At 33.1% G+C, this 15,943-nt stretch overlaps 1 protein-coding gene across 3 annotated transcripts in view; it reads left to right on the top strand.

Annotated features, from left to right (window-relative positions):
* CTDSPL2 (CTD small phosphatase like 2) overlaps positions 1–15,943 on the top strand; it is a 65,354-nt gene that overhangs the window by 38,261 nt on the left and 11,150 nt on the right. For all 3 annotated transcript variants that reach the window (XM_063089801.1, XM_063089800.1, XM_063089802.1), the window contains exons 5-8: positions 2,560–2,775; positions 5,692–5,770; positions 6,103–6,214; positions 9,672–9,758. In XM_063089801.1, coding sequence (XP_062945871.1) covers positions 2,560–2,775; positions 5,692–5,770; positions 6,103–6,214; positions 9,672–9,758 — 494 coding nt within the window. The remainder of the gene's footprint in view (positions 1–2,559; positions 2,776–5,691; positions 5,771–6,102; positions 6,215–9,671; positions 9,759–15,943) is intronic.

Here is a 15,943-nt window from a genome sequence, read left to right as displayed (position 1 = left end):
GAATTGTTCTGATTGTTGTGTCTTCTTTCCCCCACCCCCGTTTATTTGTGTATTTATTTATTTTTATTAGCTACAACAAATAAGTGAGAACATGTAGTATTTCTCTTTCTGTGCTTGGCTTATTTCACTTAATATAATTTTCTCTAAGTCCATCCATGTTGATGCGAATGGTAGTATTTCATTTTTTTCTTTTTTTTTTTTTTATATAGCAGAGTAGTATTCCATTGTGTAGAAATACATTTTCCTTATCTACTCATTCAATGATGGGCATTTAGGCTGGTTCCAACTCTTGGCTATTGTAAGCAGTGCTGCAGTAAACATGGGAGTACAAGTATCCCTTCGACATGATGATTTCCATTCCTCTGGGTATATACCCAGCAGTGGAATAGCTGGGTCATATGGTAGATCTATCTGGAATTGTTTAAAGGAAGAGAGATTATTAAAACCCAGGGCCAAACAGTTGTAAAGATAGAAGAAAAGGATATGAGCATTAAAAAGACATAACTGAACCTGATGATTAGAAGATTATTAGTTTCTTTTGCCATAACAGTTTCAAAGGAGTGGTTAGATTTGGAAGCCTAATATTCTTGAGTTAGAAGAGTAAAATGGAGAATATGAAAGGAGACAGCAAGTGTAGACTACTGTTATGAGCTTGAATATGAAAGAAAGAAACCAGAGAGGTCACATAGTCTCAAAGGATAATTTGTATTTGTGAGAGACAAGCATGTTTTTAAGCTTCAGGAAAGGGTCTAAGGAAAATGTTGAAAATTGAAAATAGAGGAAAGAGAATAACTATTGGAGAAAGTTTCTGGAGACTATTGTCAGGGATGGGATCAAAAGAATAGGTAAAAGGTTAAAATTGAAATTGGAAGGAGAGAGTGAGTTGATATTTGATAGTTAATTTTTTCTTTGAAAGAGAAGATAGTGTTATTCACTGAGATAGTCATGGTGGTGGGGACTTGAAGAGAATGGCCAAGGTTTAGAATGATTTCTCTGGGGAATGAGAAAAAGGAGCTAAGACTACACACAAATGTACTGAACAGCATGCTATGGGTCTGGTTAAGATTATAGGGGTTTATTTGGAACATGACTAGTCTTTATAATTGTATTGTTTTCTTCCATAGCCTGGAGCTAGGGCCTGAGAAGCTTATTGATTAGATTGATTCAAGAGGGATTTCTCTTGATGGATGACAGTGGGAGAATAAGGAAGCAAGGATACAGGCTGCTGGCCTGAAAGTGGGTTAAGTGATACACCATGAAGTCTAACTAGATGAGGAGGGTGGGAAAGAAAGCCTTCGGGGGATGTGTTTGGAATAAAAGAGACTGGCCTTTATCAAGCTTGAAGATTACATATAATGTGAGTATGAGATAGATAATTCAAAGGTTAGGAGGCTGTGGTAAGGGATTAATATATAAGAATTTTACGTTTTATAGGTGAACAGTTTCTTAGTGGAAATGTTCAGGTTATGGCTATGGTAATAACTGCTAAAGAGCAGTATGACTGAAGATAGTTGGAGCTGAAGAGGGCAAAAACTTCAAGGATTAGTCTTTAGTTGAGTCATTGACATCACCTGTAATAACAGTTAGACAAAATGCTGCATTAAATACAGTGGTAAACTCCTAGCTAGGTGTTAAACTCCTCTGTGATTGAGAGGATCCTGGCAGTAGATGGTAGGTGACAGCACTGAGGATAACTGAAGAATTATATAGCCACACAACATCAGTCTCAAAAGAGCAGGCATTTTTTGCACATTAATTGAAAACCAATGTTCTGGTAGCAGCAGTGGGGATAAATGAATTCTGATTCAATTAGTATATTGGGTATGGGAGGATAAAAAATGTTGATGGAATGTTGATGGAAGGAATATTCTATAAGGAAGTTGAGAATATTGGTGGTTGAATTTGTTATTTTTGGTTTTTAAAATGACATTTGGAGGATTCCAGAAAGAAATGGAAAGAGTTGGGATTATTTCATAGTGGAAGAAGAACTTGGCAATTTTAATCTTTATTTGTTATGGAGATAGAATTTTGTTGAGAAATTATTTGTTGTTCTTTTGATAAGAAGGTTCTCATGGTTAGGGAAATAATTAGCTCATTCTTGGATAAGTACCTCTGGTTGAAAATTACAGTTACCCACAATGGCTAAGATGGTTAGTATCTGAATTAAAAGGATTGGGAGCTATTTGGGGATAAAGAACATATATAAAATGCTTATTAACATTTAATAAATAATATTTACTATTAAATAATGCTTAATTGTACTTAATATTTGCTTTAATGAAAAGAGGTTATAAATTGTGACTGACTGTACATGTTTGACTATGTGACTATAAACTGTTGACTTCTAAACTGCCTGAAAACTTAAAAACTCTGTTCACAAATACTACTCTAGCCTAAAATTGTCTTTATTCCTCATTGTTTGAAACGTCTAGAAAAGTCTTACTTTGTTACTGTATGAATTATCAGTCTAAATAAATTGTACAGTGATATTGCATTTAGTTTTTCTAAATATTAGAGTTTTTAAATGTTGATGGTGAGTACACTGAATCATGATTTCAGGAACATCAGGATCAGATTCCCCAGGACAGGCTGTGGAAGCTGAAGAGATAGTAAAACAACTTGATATGGAACAGGTGGATGAGATCACTACCAGTACTACTACGTCAACTAATGGAGCGGCTTACTCAAATCAAGCAGTTCAAGTGAGGCCATCAATAAATAATGGATTAGAAGAAGCAGAAGAAACAGTTAATCGTGAAATCCCACCCCTTACAGGTGAAGAAAATTCCTTTTGTAATGTAGCTTCATGAATAGATTGTAAAAATAAAGTATTTCATATATTTTTAAAATGGGCAGATTAAATGCATAATTTTTTCTTCCTCGAATTTAAAAAAAAATGAAAATTGGAATCAAAACTATCCCCCAAATTTTAAATCATTTTGATGCAGTCATTTTACAGTTTATGTCAACCAAATCTTAATGCTTGGCAAAATTTAACACAACTAGCAAAACATATGCTTGTGTCTGTGAACATGCTTACAATTGCACCAGTCTTAGACCCTTAGGTCAGAGGTCCCTACCTAGAGGCAGTCTCAGACCTTCATATTTCGTACATAGATGACACCCTCCCAAAGAGGCTTCTGTTCCTGGATCTTTCCCTACACCCATACTTTGCAGCCTGACTCTGGATGCTTAAATAGGACTAACATAATTGCTGGATTCCTGAGTTAGTTGTCATTGAAATGTGGAAACACATGAAATCAAGAATTACTTCTGAGGGCTGTGGTAAACAGATATATGTAAGGTACAAGTGAAATTATGTTCTACCATTCTTAAAAGCAGAAATAAAACTTGCGATGACCATCTTCTCCCTCTTGAACCAAGATTTTATTTTAGATTTGTGTTTTATTCCTTGAGGTGCTAGGTATTTGAGAGAGCCCAGTAAATATGTATTGGTTAAAAGATATAGTTTGGTATAAAGAAGTAGAATAATTTATTTCTATTGAATGTAATGGGAAATTTTTTTAAAAAATTGAAATAGCAAACATTTAAAGAAAAAATGGATATAATTATGAAATTTCTATGTAGTGCAACCGAGTAATACCAATATGAAAAGGAAAAACGGGGGCTGTTCAGTTAGCTTAGTTGGTTAGAGCAAAGAAAAAGAAAATCAGCAAAATAGAGAAAAGATTTATTTTAAATTCATCAAGTAAAAGATTCGTATCTATAATGTTAAACTCAAAATTTAAGAATAATGCTGAACCTAACAAGCAAGTCAATAAGATTATGAACAGATAGCTCATTCTTTTGTGGGAAAGATTTGCAAATTAACCTACCTTTGACTTATCATTTTATGCTGATGACTTTGTCCATTGTTGAAAGACTAATGAATGGTAAAGTATAGACTAAAGTCTAGGGCTCTTGGCATCCTGTTTGATGTTTGTTTTGTATTTTTGTGCTTCTGTATAAGCCTTTGTATTGACCAATTTTTTTTTGCCATTTGTGAATAGAGAAGGGATTTCTGTAACTTTAGTGGTTTCTAGAAGGGAAAAGTAAGATTTACTGCAGTTATCACATTCATTTATTCCCCTAACATCTATGAGCACCTATTTATTGTAATGCGAGCTTTTGATAAAGGTGAATAAAATATGCTTCTTGATGAAGAGTTCATGATCTAATTGAAGAGCCAGGAATACAGAAAAATTACTGTGGCAAGTGCTATTACAAATAAATGAACAAAATGACATGGTGGCACATTGCAATTATTCTGATTGGGGTGATCACAAGATTGATAGAGGTAACAGTTATGCTGATCTTAACAGATAGGTATGAGTGACAAAAGTACTACTTTTCCTTAACTTTGAGAATGTAGCCAAAGAGAACAAGAAGGTAGGAGGCTGGCTCTAACATTTACTTATTAGCTGCGTGACTTTGGACAAATTATTTAAGCTCTTGAGACAGTTGGAAACCATTTTCTTTGCTTTAAAGTGCTAATAGTAATACAGGGTTTTGAAGTCTAAGTGAAATGAAATATGAAAAACATTTACCATGTAGGCACTCTATAAAATATTCTTTCCTTTCTCTGAGGTTAATAGGAATTTGAAACAGTAAAGTGCTTAGAAGATGTATTTTCCATTATTACCTTGTGCTAATGAACCATTAGAGGCATAAGGTTGTTACAGAGGAACAGAAATTCTGCTTTACATCTGATGCCATTCATTGAATATACACACATTATTGACTTCATCTCAGAAATACATGATAATTGCAAAAAAGGTTAGTTTTTGTCCTGAAAGGCTTTTATCCATCAAAATTCCATTTCTATAGAAAGATTGCAACAATTTTTATTGGGTTCCACCTTAAATTTTTATCTCTGAGACATTATCTGTTTAGCTTGTAAGTTACCTTTGTCCTGTCCTTCACTTTCAGTTTTAATTATTATCTTAGAAAATTCCCAGCATAGTTTGTAAAGCTCCACCAATTGTTACAATCTTAGCTCAAATAGAGAATGAACTATGTGGCATACAATGTAGAATTGCTTCTTGGTTATTTTTAAGTTGCTTGTAAATTAGAGGTAAAATAGTAGGTCTTCTAAAGCAGGGATTTACATAGGGCATAATTTCTTAACTTTCCAAGATCATAGATAGCTTTAAAGTTCCTGGAAAAATGTATCTGCAATATTTTTTCATAAATCCTTAAGGGGTTCATGGACCTCTTAAAGACTTCATGGATCTCAAGTTTAAAAACTAAACATTTGGGTCTGTTGTCAGCATATGTTTATTGTCTGCCTGCATATACAAGGAAGGTACTTTGTAAGGTATTACTGCTTGCTAAAAGAGCACTGTGAAATTTTTATGGTTATTGCATAGAAATATCATCCAGGTAGATAACAAATTTTTGTGGAGCGTATTTTTCTAGTGATAAGTAGTAAATTTTCTCTTAGCTGATATGGATCTTAATTCTATGAGCCATGACCTAGTTTGCCATGTTGTCTGTAGTGGTAATTTTTCTTTTTGGATCTAAAGTTTGCTCTATATGTTAATCTGCTTTTAAATGCTCTTTATAAAGTATTTCTATGATAAATAAAATTCACAGGGCTTCAGGAAGATCTTATATAGAAGAAATAAAAATGTATACTTCATAGAAAGCACTGAATAAAAGTAACATTTTGTTTTTCACTTTATTAAATAGCACCAGTAACTCCAGATAGTGGTTATTCATCAGCTCACGCGGAGGCCACCTATGAAGAAGACTGGGAAGTATTTGACCCGTGAGTTATTTTTTTTAATTTTTTTATTTTGGGGGGTTTTTTTGTTTGTTTTCTTTATTTCCTTTTTGGAGCATAATGAAAGTACATGCGTGGAGGGATGGCTAAATGGTATATTGCCAAGAGCATGTGACCTGTAGATATTAATACGTTTACTGAGTTACAGAGATACTAATTTGTGTATTTTCACTTTTATTTACATGTTTTGAAAGTTTGGTTTACTGTGTTAGTGTGCTTTATTTAATTAAAGATTTTAAACGGGCTGAATTTCATAATATGTGTTTGTATTTATAAAAAGTAGAAATGTTGAAATTTTTTAAAAATTTGATTTATAGCTATTATTTCATCAAACATGTTCCACCACTGACAGAAGAACAACTAAATAGGAAACCTGCTCTTCCATTGAAAACAAGAAGCACACCAGAATTCTCCCTAGTTTTAGACTTGGTAAGTATATTATCTGTAGAGGTAGAATAAAGGGGTTAAATTCTTTTTTAAAATAATAGTGCACAATTACTCAATACAAGTGAATGAGTAGCCATCACACTTACTATAGATATGTCCTAGGTGTTCTGAAATGTTTTTATTTAAGTGTAGTCTAATGCTAGAGTCCCCAGTTTGGTTGGTATCAGGTACCCTTTGAGAATAAATTATAAAAATAAAATAAAATAAAAAAGAATTTGATTCTAAAAAAAAAAAAAAGAATAAATTATAGACTTTCATTCATATATTTATTTATTATTAGTTTTTTACAATTTATTAATCTTCTTGTGAAAAATCCACACAATCACTGCAGATAAACTCAGTGTAGAATTTTTACTTCTTTTGCCGACACCAGCACTGGCCTTTGCAGTTCCCCTGATTTTCTTCATCCTGTTCTTGCTTTCCTTTTGTTGTTTTCTTAAGGTCTTTTTCTTCTCCTACAGGGCTTGTCTTGCAAGTTGATGTTTGAGTTCATTTCTCTTTGCATAATCCAAGGAATCGTAAATCATGCCAAACAAAGTCAGTTGTCTTGCCACCACCAAAATGGGTTCTGAATTCAAATACAAAGGTGACATCCGGTGGTCTTGTAAATGTTGGTTAGTTTTTCCCAAATTTCTGTTTTAGGTACCGTTACCTTCCCAGGGTGAAGAACATCAGTGGCCATTTGTTTCCTCTGAGGTAGTCAGATATTCGTGAACTTCCTGCTCTGGACAGTTACTGTCATTCATGATGGTGGTCTATCCTCAGGAAGCCAGGGAGCAAAAGAGCTAGACTTTTATTTTTGTATTTAAATGAGTTCTTTCCCCCATACTCCTGAGAACTTTGTGATTTATTTTCTCTCCCAAGAAATTATAATTTCATTTCATTAGAATCGTTCCTACTTTAGATTTCCCCCCTTTTTGTCAGGATCATATTTCCCTCAAGGTCTAAATATAATTTGGGTCCCAATTATTTAACCACATGCAAGATCACACTCCTTTTCCTATTCTTATTTTTACATATTATCTAATACAGGTAAACTAAAATAGTCTCAAAAGCATACTCCCTTAATGCTGACTAATAAAGCCTTTAATATACTCTCTCAATGTGATTTTAAAATTTATATTTTAGGGTACCAGAAGAGCTTTGAAAACTGAGTATTTCATTCTTTTGCTAACCAAATTTCATATATAATCACATATACTCTATGCCTACAATTTCTTGATGTTAGCAAAAAATGTATCTTATATTGGAAAATATTTTATTATTTAGCATGTTATTGGTACCTGTATCAGTCTGTTTTTGTTGCTTATAACAAAATACATGGAACTGGGTGATTTATAAGAAAATGAAATTTATTGCTTACAGTTTCTGAGGTTGGGAAGTCCAAAATCCATCTGGTGGTGGTGACAGTGACCCAGGGGTCTCACATTGCAAGATGGTGGAAGCAGAAAAAGCAGAGAGAGAGAGAGAGAGACTCTCTTCTTTTAAAGCCCTCAGAACCATACCCTGACCACCATTTTTAATCCATTCACTACTGCAGGGTCCTACAGTCCATTCATTTCTTTAAGGTGCCACCTTTCAGTTACCATAATAGGATTTCCCACCCTCTTAACAGTCAAAGTGGGGGCTAAGTTTCTAATACATAAAACTTAGGGGACACAATTCAAATTTCAGTGAGTTTTGGAGGAACATAATTCAATCCAGTATAGTACCTTATACCTTAAGATATGGTTTAGTTCTCACAGAAAATTTATCTTGAGGGAAAAACCTATTCTTATAAATTTCTAATTAGCATGTATAGTTGTGTTTTGAGAATTCAGCACCTTTGCCTTTGACTAGCTAGACAGAAATGAAAGAGGGGATCTAGAAGTCCTAAGATGATAGGGGATAAACTAAAAGGGAAAGAAAAGTTTTTAAACTATGAGTAGTTCAGGTTTGATGTGCAATTTAGTGGAGAAATGAAAAAAGGATTTTGCTAGATTTTGATGTTAGGAGTTGATGTCATGATATCAGGTTTGGCCGTATTATTTTGAATCCAATAGGAAGGTAAATAGAGAAGGAAAGGTAAGAATTGGCTGAGCATAAATAATTTTACAGAAAAAGATGAAGAATGATCAGAATTTAATAGGCTGTAGATGAAGAAGTAGCAGGATTAGTTATGCAGTTGTAGAATAGAGATACCTTTTCTTAAGATGCTAAGAGAGGGCCAATCCCGTGGCGCACTTGGGAGAGTGCGGCGCTGGGAGTGCAGCGGCGCTGGGAGTGCAGCGACGCTCCCACTGCGGGTTCAGATCCTATATAGGAATGGCCAGTGCACTTACTGGCTGAGTACCGGTCACGAAAAAGACCAAAAAATAAATAAATAAATAAGAATTTTAAAAAATTATTAAAAAGATGCTAAGAGAATATCTTGAAGTGTGCATAGTCTGACATAATATTTAAAGAAAATGAGGCATATCTAGAGTATTTTTTGCTTTTTGCCTCCTCAAAGTTTAACATTAGGTTGATGTAAATACTCCAGCTAATAATAAGATGTGGAATCACAAGGTATGAACATTTGTATTTCATTTTCATTGATCTAAAATGTACTGAAACTTTTTGGAGATGGTTATTAGCAACTTTATTTAAGCTGCTTTATTTGAACATTCAGGATTTGAGAAATATAAATATTTGTACCTGTTTTAGATTGAATGATCCTCACTTTCTTATGTTCTTAATGAGAAAACAGGATTTGGTAATCAAAGATGACCAAAGTTTTCATTGACTCCTATTTAGTCAAACTATGTATATGAACGTGTTCGTGAGATCCTAAAACATCTGTTCCTGAAGTAAGATGTTTTATAAAAAATTTCATAATAAATAGGGCCAGCCCATGGCTCACTTGGGAGAGCGTGGTGCTGACAACAACAAGTCAAGGGTTAAGATCCCCTTACCGGTAATCTTAAAAAAAAAAAAATTTTTTTTTCACGATAAATAGTTATATGAATAGAATGTATATATATTTTAAGTAATTAGATTCTAAACTTGCATTTGCTAATTGTAAAATAAAAAGTAATATGAATATGGTTTTAACAGAAACTTGGCAACTACAGAACACACACACACACACACCCCAAACACACTCCCACCCACCCACCCACTCACCCACTGACTTTCTGAATCATAAGTGGAGCTGGAGAATTTGCATTTGCATTTCTAACTAGATCTGAGATGATTCTGATGCTGCTTGCTGGTCCAAGAACTATACTTGAGAACCAGTGGCCTTAGAAAATTCTATCCAAAATTGCTATGCCACATATAGTAATATATTATAAATGTAAAATTATACATATGAATCGGTGCTTTAATAAATGTTTTTGGTGATCATGAATATATAAAATTATGATTTGAACTTTCTTTTAATATCTTGTTTCATTCAATATGTGTTTTTTATTTTAAGGATGAAACACTAGTACACTGTAGTCTAAATGAGCTAGAAGATGCAGCACTTACTTTTCCAGTCCTTTTCCAAGATGTCATTTATCAGGTAACTAAAAAAAATTTTTAGTTGATTTTTTTGCCTATTAGGTAACGTTCTGAACCAAGAAAGAAATCTTTGGTAATTTTTTTTTGGTGACATTAAATGTGTTTTTCTGTAGACCTCATGGATTTCATCAATATATTAGTGATTTATTAACACAAAGTAGTCATGCTAGATACTAGCATAAAACAACATTAATTTCTTACCTAAAAAATACTGACTTTTCTTACCCAGTGATCTCTGCTAGTTTCATTATCTGTTTGCCAGCAGGTGGAGGCAGGAGCACTGACATCATAATAGATCCCCAAGAGAAACATGCCAGGTTAACACCTGGTGGTTTTTTTTTTTTTTCAAAAATTCAATTAATATAAAGAAAACTCATTCCTTGTTGGTCATTTTTATTTTTTGTAGTGGTAATGTGGGGTCTGTAAAATTGCAGTTTGGTAGATCTACTTTATATTAATAACGGAATTCCAGGATACTCTTATAGCTGTTGCTTTACTTAATGAATTTGAGTATAAGCATTTCTCCCTCATCTGTGCTGATGGACAGGTAACAGTGCAAAATGCAGATATTATTAACATTTTGCTGTGGAGTATGTGTGATGGCCATAGTTTTTACTTGTGTTTAAGATTTTCCTGTCATATGATTGAATTTGTAAGTGAATACACTTTGAAAACTGCAAAGTGTCTTTCCATGTTGGCAGTTATATTATTTAATTAGCATTACCTTCATGCATATCAGTTGTTGAAGGATTAGGAAAGGGTCAAAAAATCTGTTGTCTGTCCAGAGGAAGCCAACCCAAGGATTAGTTAAAATAAAGCCACAGAGCATTTACTATCTGGATAGTGAAAAGTTGTTTATGGTTGTTTATGTGCTCTTAATAGGTAGTTAGAATGTGGTTATGGTTTTCTTATCAGATAATAGTTGCTATGTCACAGGAATCATGAAATTTCAGAGTTAAGTAAAAGTTTGTGGTTCAGGGCTATTTTACCTACTTTAGTAATAAGTCATAAGAGGATTTATATTAGCAATTATTGTCAGTTCTAGTTTAACCTAGATAGGTATTATTGTAGGTATGGTAATATCTGAATACTGTATTCAGCTCCCTTTTATGTAAACTGCTTTTAGTCCTGATATATAGTCAGAAGATGAGCAAAATATACATTAAAAATAAAGAATTTTAAGATTTTTGTATTCCTTTTTAACTGGTTATTTGGTTTAAGGCAACTCTTAAGACATTTTCTGCTAAATAGGTTGTTCTTGTTTAGAATAGGAGTCCTGTGAATATAAATAGTATAGCAATGTCTTAGTTTTCTCTTTTCAGCTCAATAACCTTTTTGTTTTGCTTTTTGTTTGCAAGATTGCATTTGAAAACAATGGCATTAGGGCTTTGAATTTGGAGAGGAAAGCTGTTATTTGAGAAATATAGGTAAATGTTTTCGAGATAACTTACTAAGCTTCCAGATCTGGAATTTATTTCTTACAGATGGTTTTTGGTCTGTTTAGTAATTTTTAATAGTGAAATAAGAAACTTGGAAAGTAGATAAATCTGATTCTTCCCCTTCATGAATGTTTCTTTTCAGTGTGACCATAAAATCAAATTTTTTTCTTATTGCTTCCACCATTTCTGCTTTAACTCTCTTCTTTTTAAAGTTCTTATTATTTCATGTGGATCTGGATAGTTGTCTTATTTTGAATAAAAGTTTTCTAGCAGTGCATATTTACAAAAAGGATATATATATTTGCTGCATCTACCCCTGTGGAATTCAGAGAACTTTTTTCTCTTATATATTCTGAGTTATACTTTCTGAAACTGACAAATGATCTTGCCTAAACAGGAGCAGTGAGCAGGAAGTGTGAATTTTACAAACTATAGAGATGATTGTATTTTAATATTATGATTTAGTTACTATATCATGGACAGAGTTTAGTTCTCCTTTAGAAATTTTTGAGGATGTCCATAGTTAATATTGGGTAAATTCCCTTGGATTTCTGGTTTTGGCATAGCCATTCTGTCTACTTTTTAAAAAAATAATTGAAGAAATCTTTGGGGATTAGGATTCCCCCAGTTTTCAGACCAGCAAGCTCCCTTTAAACAGGGAATGATGTCTTTTAAACTTTCAGTGGTGTTGTCTCCATCTACTGGCAAAGAAGAAATATACACAAGGGTCTGAGATGATCTAAGAGATTTTGGAGAAACCACATTATTAGGTAAGATGTAACTTACATATTTAACCACTATACTATAATGTGGCCCACTTAAAGGTAGAAACCTGTAAAATACTGTGTATATTCTTATTTAAAAAAAAGTTATTGAGGTGAAATTCACATGACATAAAATTAATCATTTTTCAAATGAACAGTTCCATGGTATTTATCTATGTACACTTGAATATGTCAGTTTCATACTATTTATATGTATATTATATATATGTTAAGATAGGATCAAATTCTTTACCTAGTCAAAGCCAGATAAAGTTTCCTCTTACAACTTATTTTACTTTTACTTTTGTTTTCTTTTAGTGGTAAGTTTGTTATTGTTGACCTATATCTAATTTTAATTCTACATGTTATTTCTTTTTTATTTCAAAACTACTTAAGGTGTAAACTGTATTACATATGTTTAATAATTGTCTGGATTAGGGGTTGGCAAACTTTTTCTATAAAGGGCCAGTTGTAAATATTTTAGGTTTTGTGCTTTCTGTTGCAACTACCTTTTCTGCCCTTGCAGCATGAAAGTAGCCATAGACAATACATAAACCAAAAAGCACGGCTGTGTCCAATAAATCTTTATTTATAAAATTAGTGATGGGCTGGATTTGGCCAACAGGGCATAATTTGCTGACCCCTGGTCTAATAATTATGAGAGTATATACAGTAAATTTACATATTCAAATTCTAAGTAGGAGTAAGTAATTAAATGTTCATCAAAATTCTTGTTTATACATAGAAAATTTAAATTACATCCACAGTAATCTGGTTGTGGGCTTTTTAGTTCTTTTCAGTTCAGGGTTTGAGGGAAATTTGAGGTGGTCACTACTCACATTTAAAGATTGCCTGACTTCATGATAAATACTCTCCTTTTGATTGATAAATAGGAGTAAATTTGGTTAATGCAAGTCTTAGCATTTTTAAGCAGGTAGATTATTCTAGTCTAAATTTAGTACCTTTGAGTATATTTGAATTCCATTTCTCTAGGTGATTAAAAAAAATCTCAAATTAAAATTTGATGTAATGTTACTACTGACATTATATGGAGTAGACAGATTATAGTTTGTGTGTATGGAGAAAAGTCATTTGAAAGAAGAACTGACCTTACGTGAGGATATGACACACAGGCTAAGTGTATAGGTTTTTGTTTGAATGGGTCTTTTTTTTTTTTAAGTGGTATTTTTTTCTGTAAATTTTTCTATAGTTATGGGGAAAACATTTATTCATAAAATGACACAAATTCTTTTGATACTGGAAAAACAAGTGCATGATCACTTCCAGTGCACATGTTTAATCTTTATATTTAGTTTATATTGACACATTGTCAGGAAATCCATCTCATGGTGTTACTCAGTTAAGAGGTCTCCACTGTATTTAGTTTCTGTTCCTGCAGATCCACCAATTCAAGACTCTAGGTCATCTCACTCCCTCTTCCATCCAGAAGATGACTTCTATCCACAAGCAGGACTGAATCAAAAGACATTTTTCACTTAGCTCTTGAGCTGAACCACCTCCTCAGTGACCTTCCTCTGTCTCCATCAAGAACTGGTGCTCAGTTTTTTGAAGATGTAATAGAGCTACTCAGCCCAAATGTGGCTGATTGAAGAAAAAAGAAGATACCTCATATGTTTCACCACAGTGCAGCCAAACGTAACTGTGTTGTCCAACTCCTCATTCTGTAAAGTATGGCAGGGGCATGTGATTTTTGACTCTGTTCACCAGTAAGACTTTAGCCAGTCAGTGGCTTTCTGAAGATCAGTAAAAAATCAACAAACTTTGGGTCAGCTGTCCAGAAATCAGATTGTGGTAAGCACTCAAGGAGAGATAGGATACTGTAGGTAGTTACTTGTAAAGGATGCTTTGTTTTATTAGTAGAGGTTGTTTTTATGGGAAAAGTTGGTGGGGAGAGGTGGGTGGAGAACCCCATGGTTAGCAGAGCTTAGCATCTTCCCTACTATAGTTTGTTTTCTTGGGAATCTTACAGCTTAGGATAATTTTCATATCAGAATAAGAGAAGTAGAGGGTCATTGGCTTTTATCTCTTCTTTACATTCTTTTTTAGAAAAGTCAGCTTTATTTTTGCTACACGAAGAAAGTAGCAATCATTTAAATGAAGAATTTTGCAGTAAATACCTAATTGTTTTCTCTTTTCTCAAGTTCTGACTTTGATACTAACCAAGAATTGTTTTGTTGTTGAGTTGCATAAAGCATAATTTTATTGTACAAAAGAAGTATGGATATTTGTGCCTTAAGTATAGCATTTAGGGTTGTGGACACTTAGTATTGAGGATAAAAGTAATATTTTATCTGGTAGGGAGCAATATTTTGATAATTAATCAATTGTAGATAAATATTAAAAATATTACTTTATCTTTGTTTTGTTTTTTTTTTTTTTTGGATGGCTGGCCGGTATGGGAATCTGAACCCTTGATCTTGGTATTATCAGTACCATTCTCTTCCGAGTGGGCAAACTGGCCAGCCCCTAAAAATATACTTTAGAGTAACTTTAAAGTAGCTTTTCCATCCTTATTAGTAGGTGTAGTTAGTCACTGGTACTAATTTTTTCATTATAATTATTTACTATTAATTTTTAGGCTGAAAAAAAAGGATATCACCCCCATTTTGGCCAGCCGCCAAAAGAAAAAAGACAAATGAAACAGTTCTTTACTTCTCAAAAATAAAATGGATTCATGGGAAATTCTTTGTCTTTTAAAATTAGGAGCAATTCAATAAAAAACACTACATGGAAAGTTCTTGTTTAACACTTGAAGATGTTCTATAAATTGAGAGATTACAGTTGATTACTAAACATACTAAATTAGGAGCTTCATTCCCTTTGAAGTTTAGAGTCATTTTAAAGGCAACATTTTTGTTTTACTAAAGTGACTTCTTTTTGCTTTTAAAATGACTAAACTTTATATTAATACAACACATCAAAAGTTTTATATATACAAGTATGTGTACATATTTATATATACCGTACTTCAAAAAGTTTGTGGAAAAACAGAATTAAAAGGTAATACAAGAAAGAAAAGATAGTATGAATCTTTACATGAACTTTTTAAAGTGATCTTGTAAATAAAATGGCCAGTTTTTACTTGATGAAAATACGCTTCATTGGTAACTTTTAATATATCATCTATATGAATACATTAAGCTTCACTTTATCCTACTTGGAATCTTAAAAAATTCCTTTTCAGATTGATTTTTATTTACTAGAGTAGGGTTTTGCGGACGCTTTTAGTTTGGGGAGTAGTTGTTGTATTTTGTTTTTATTTTTATTGGTTCTGATGTTTTAGTATTTACCTATTCGTCCCCAGACACATCCACCTACAAATACTATCCCCAGCATCCATCTACCTCTTACTGGAACTTTGTGAAGCAAACGATGACTGTAAAATCACCCAATGTGTTATGAAGTTGAGGCCTCCACAGGGCCTACCTGAGCAATCCTCTTTTCTTGGAGGTTTGGGTTTTGTCTCTATGCTCTGATCTTGATACTAAGAAACTATTAACAAGTTAAATAGTTAAACTACTAATTGATACAGTTCATTATTACTTTCTGTCTTCCAGAAGTATAGATTGTAGCTAGCTGGGCTTTGAGGTTGCCTAGTTCTGCTCTATAGAATCATATTCATTCTAGCTATTCCTCTTATGACTGATTACTTTTAAATAATGAGGTGTATGATGATAATAATAATAGCTACCAGCTATTGGCAGTTTAAATATGCACGGGGCCCTTTATGTGAATTAACTTATTTAATCCTCACAAGAACTGTATGAGGGTAGGTACAGTTATTATACCCATTTTATAGGTGAGAAAACTGAGGTGTGCAGAAGGGTTAAAAAAAAATGGCAGAGCCACCTGTATAACTGTAGGATTTACTAATGATAAGAGTTTTCAGTTAATTTAGCATCTCATTCTTCATATTCCCTCAACATTGTTAGTTTTTTATCTGAAAACAGATGCCATACTCT

Source organism: Cynocephalus volans, chromosome 3, assembly GCF_027409185.1.
Source record: "Cynocephalus volans isolate mCynVol1 chromosome 3, mCynVol1.pri, whole genome shotgun sequence".
Classification (NCBI taxonomy): domain Eukaryota; kingdom Metazoa; phylum Chordata; class Mammalia; order Dermoptera; family Cynocephalidae; genus Cynocephalus; species Cynocephalus volans.
This window is presented reverse-complemented; position numbering and strand designations above follow the sequence as displayed.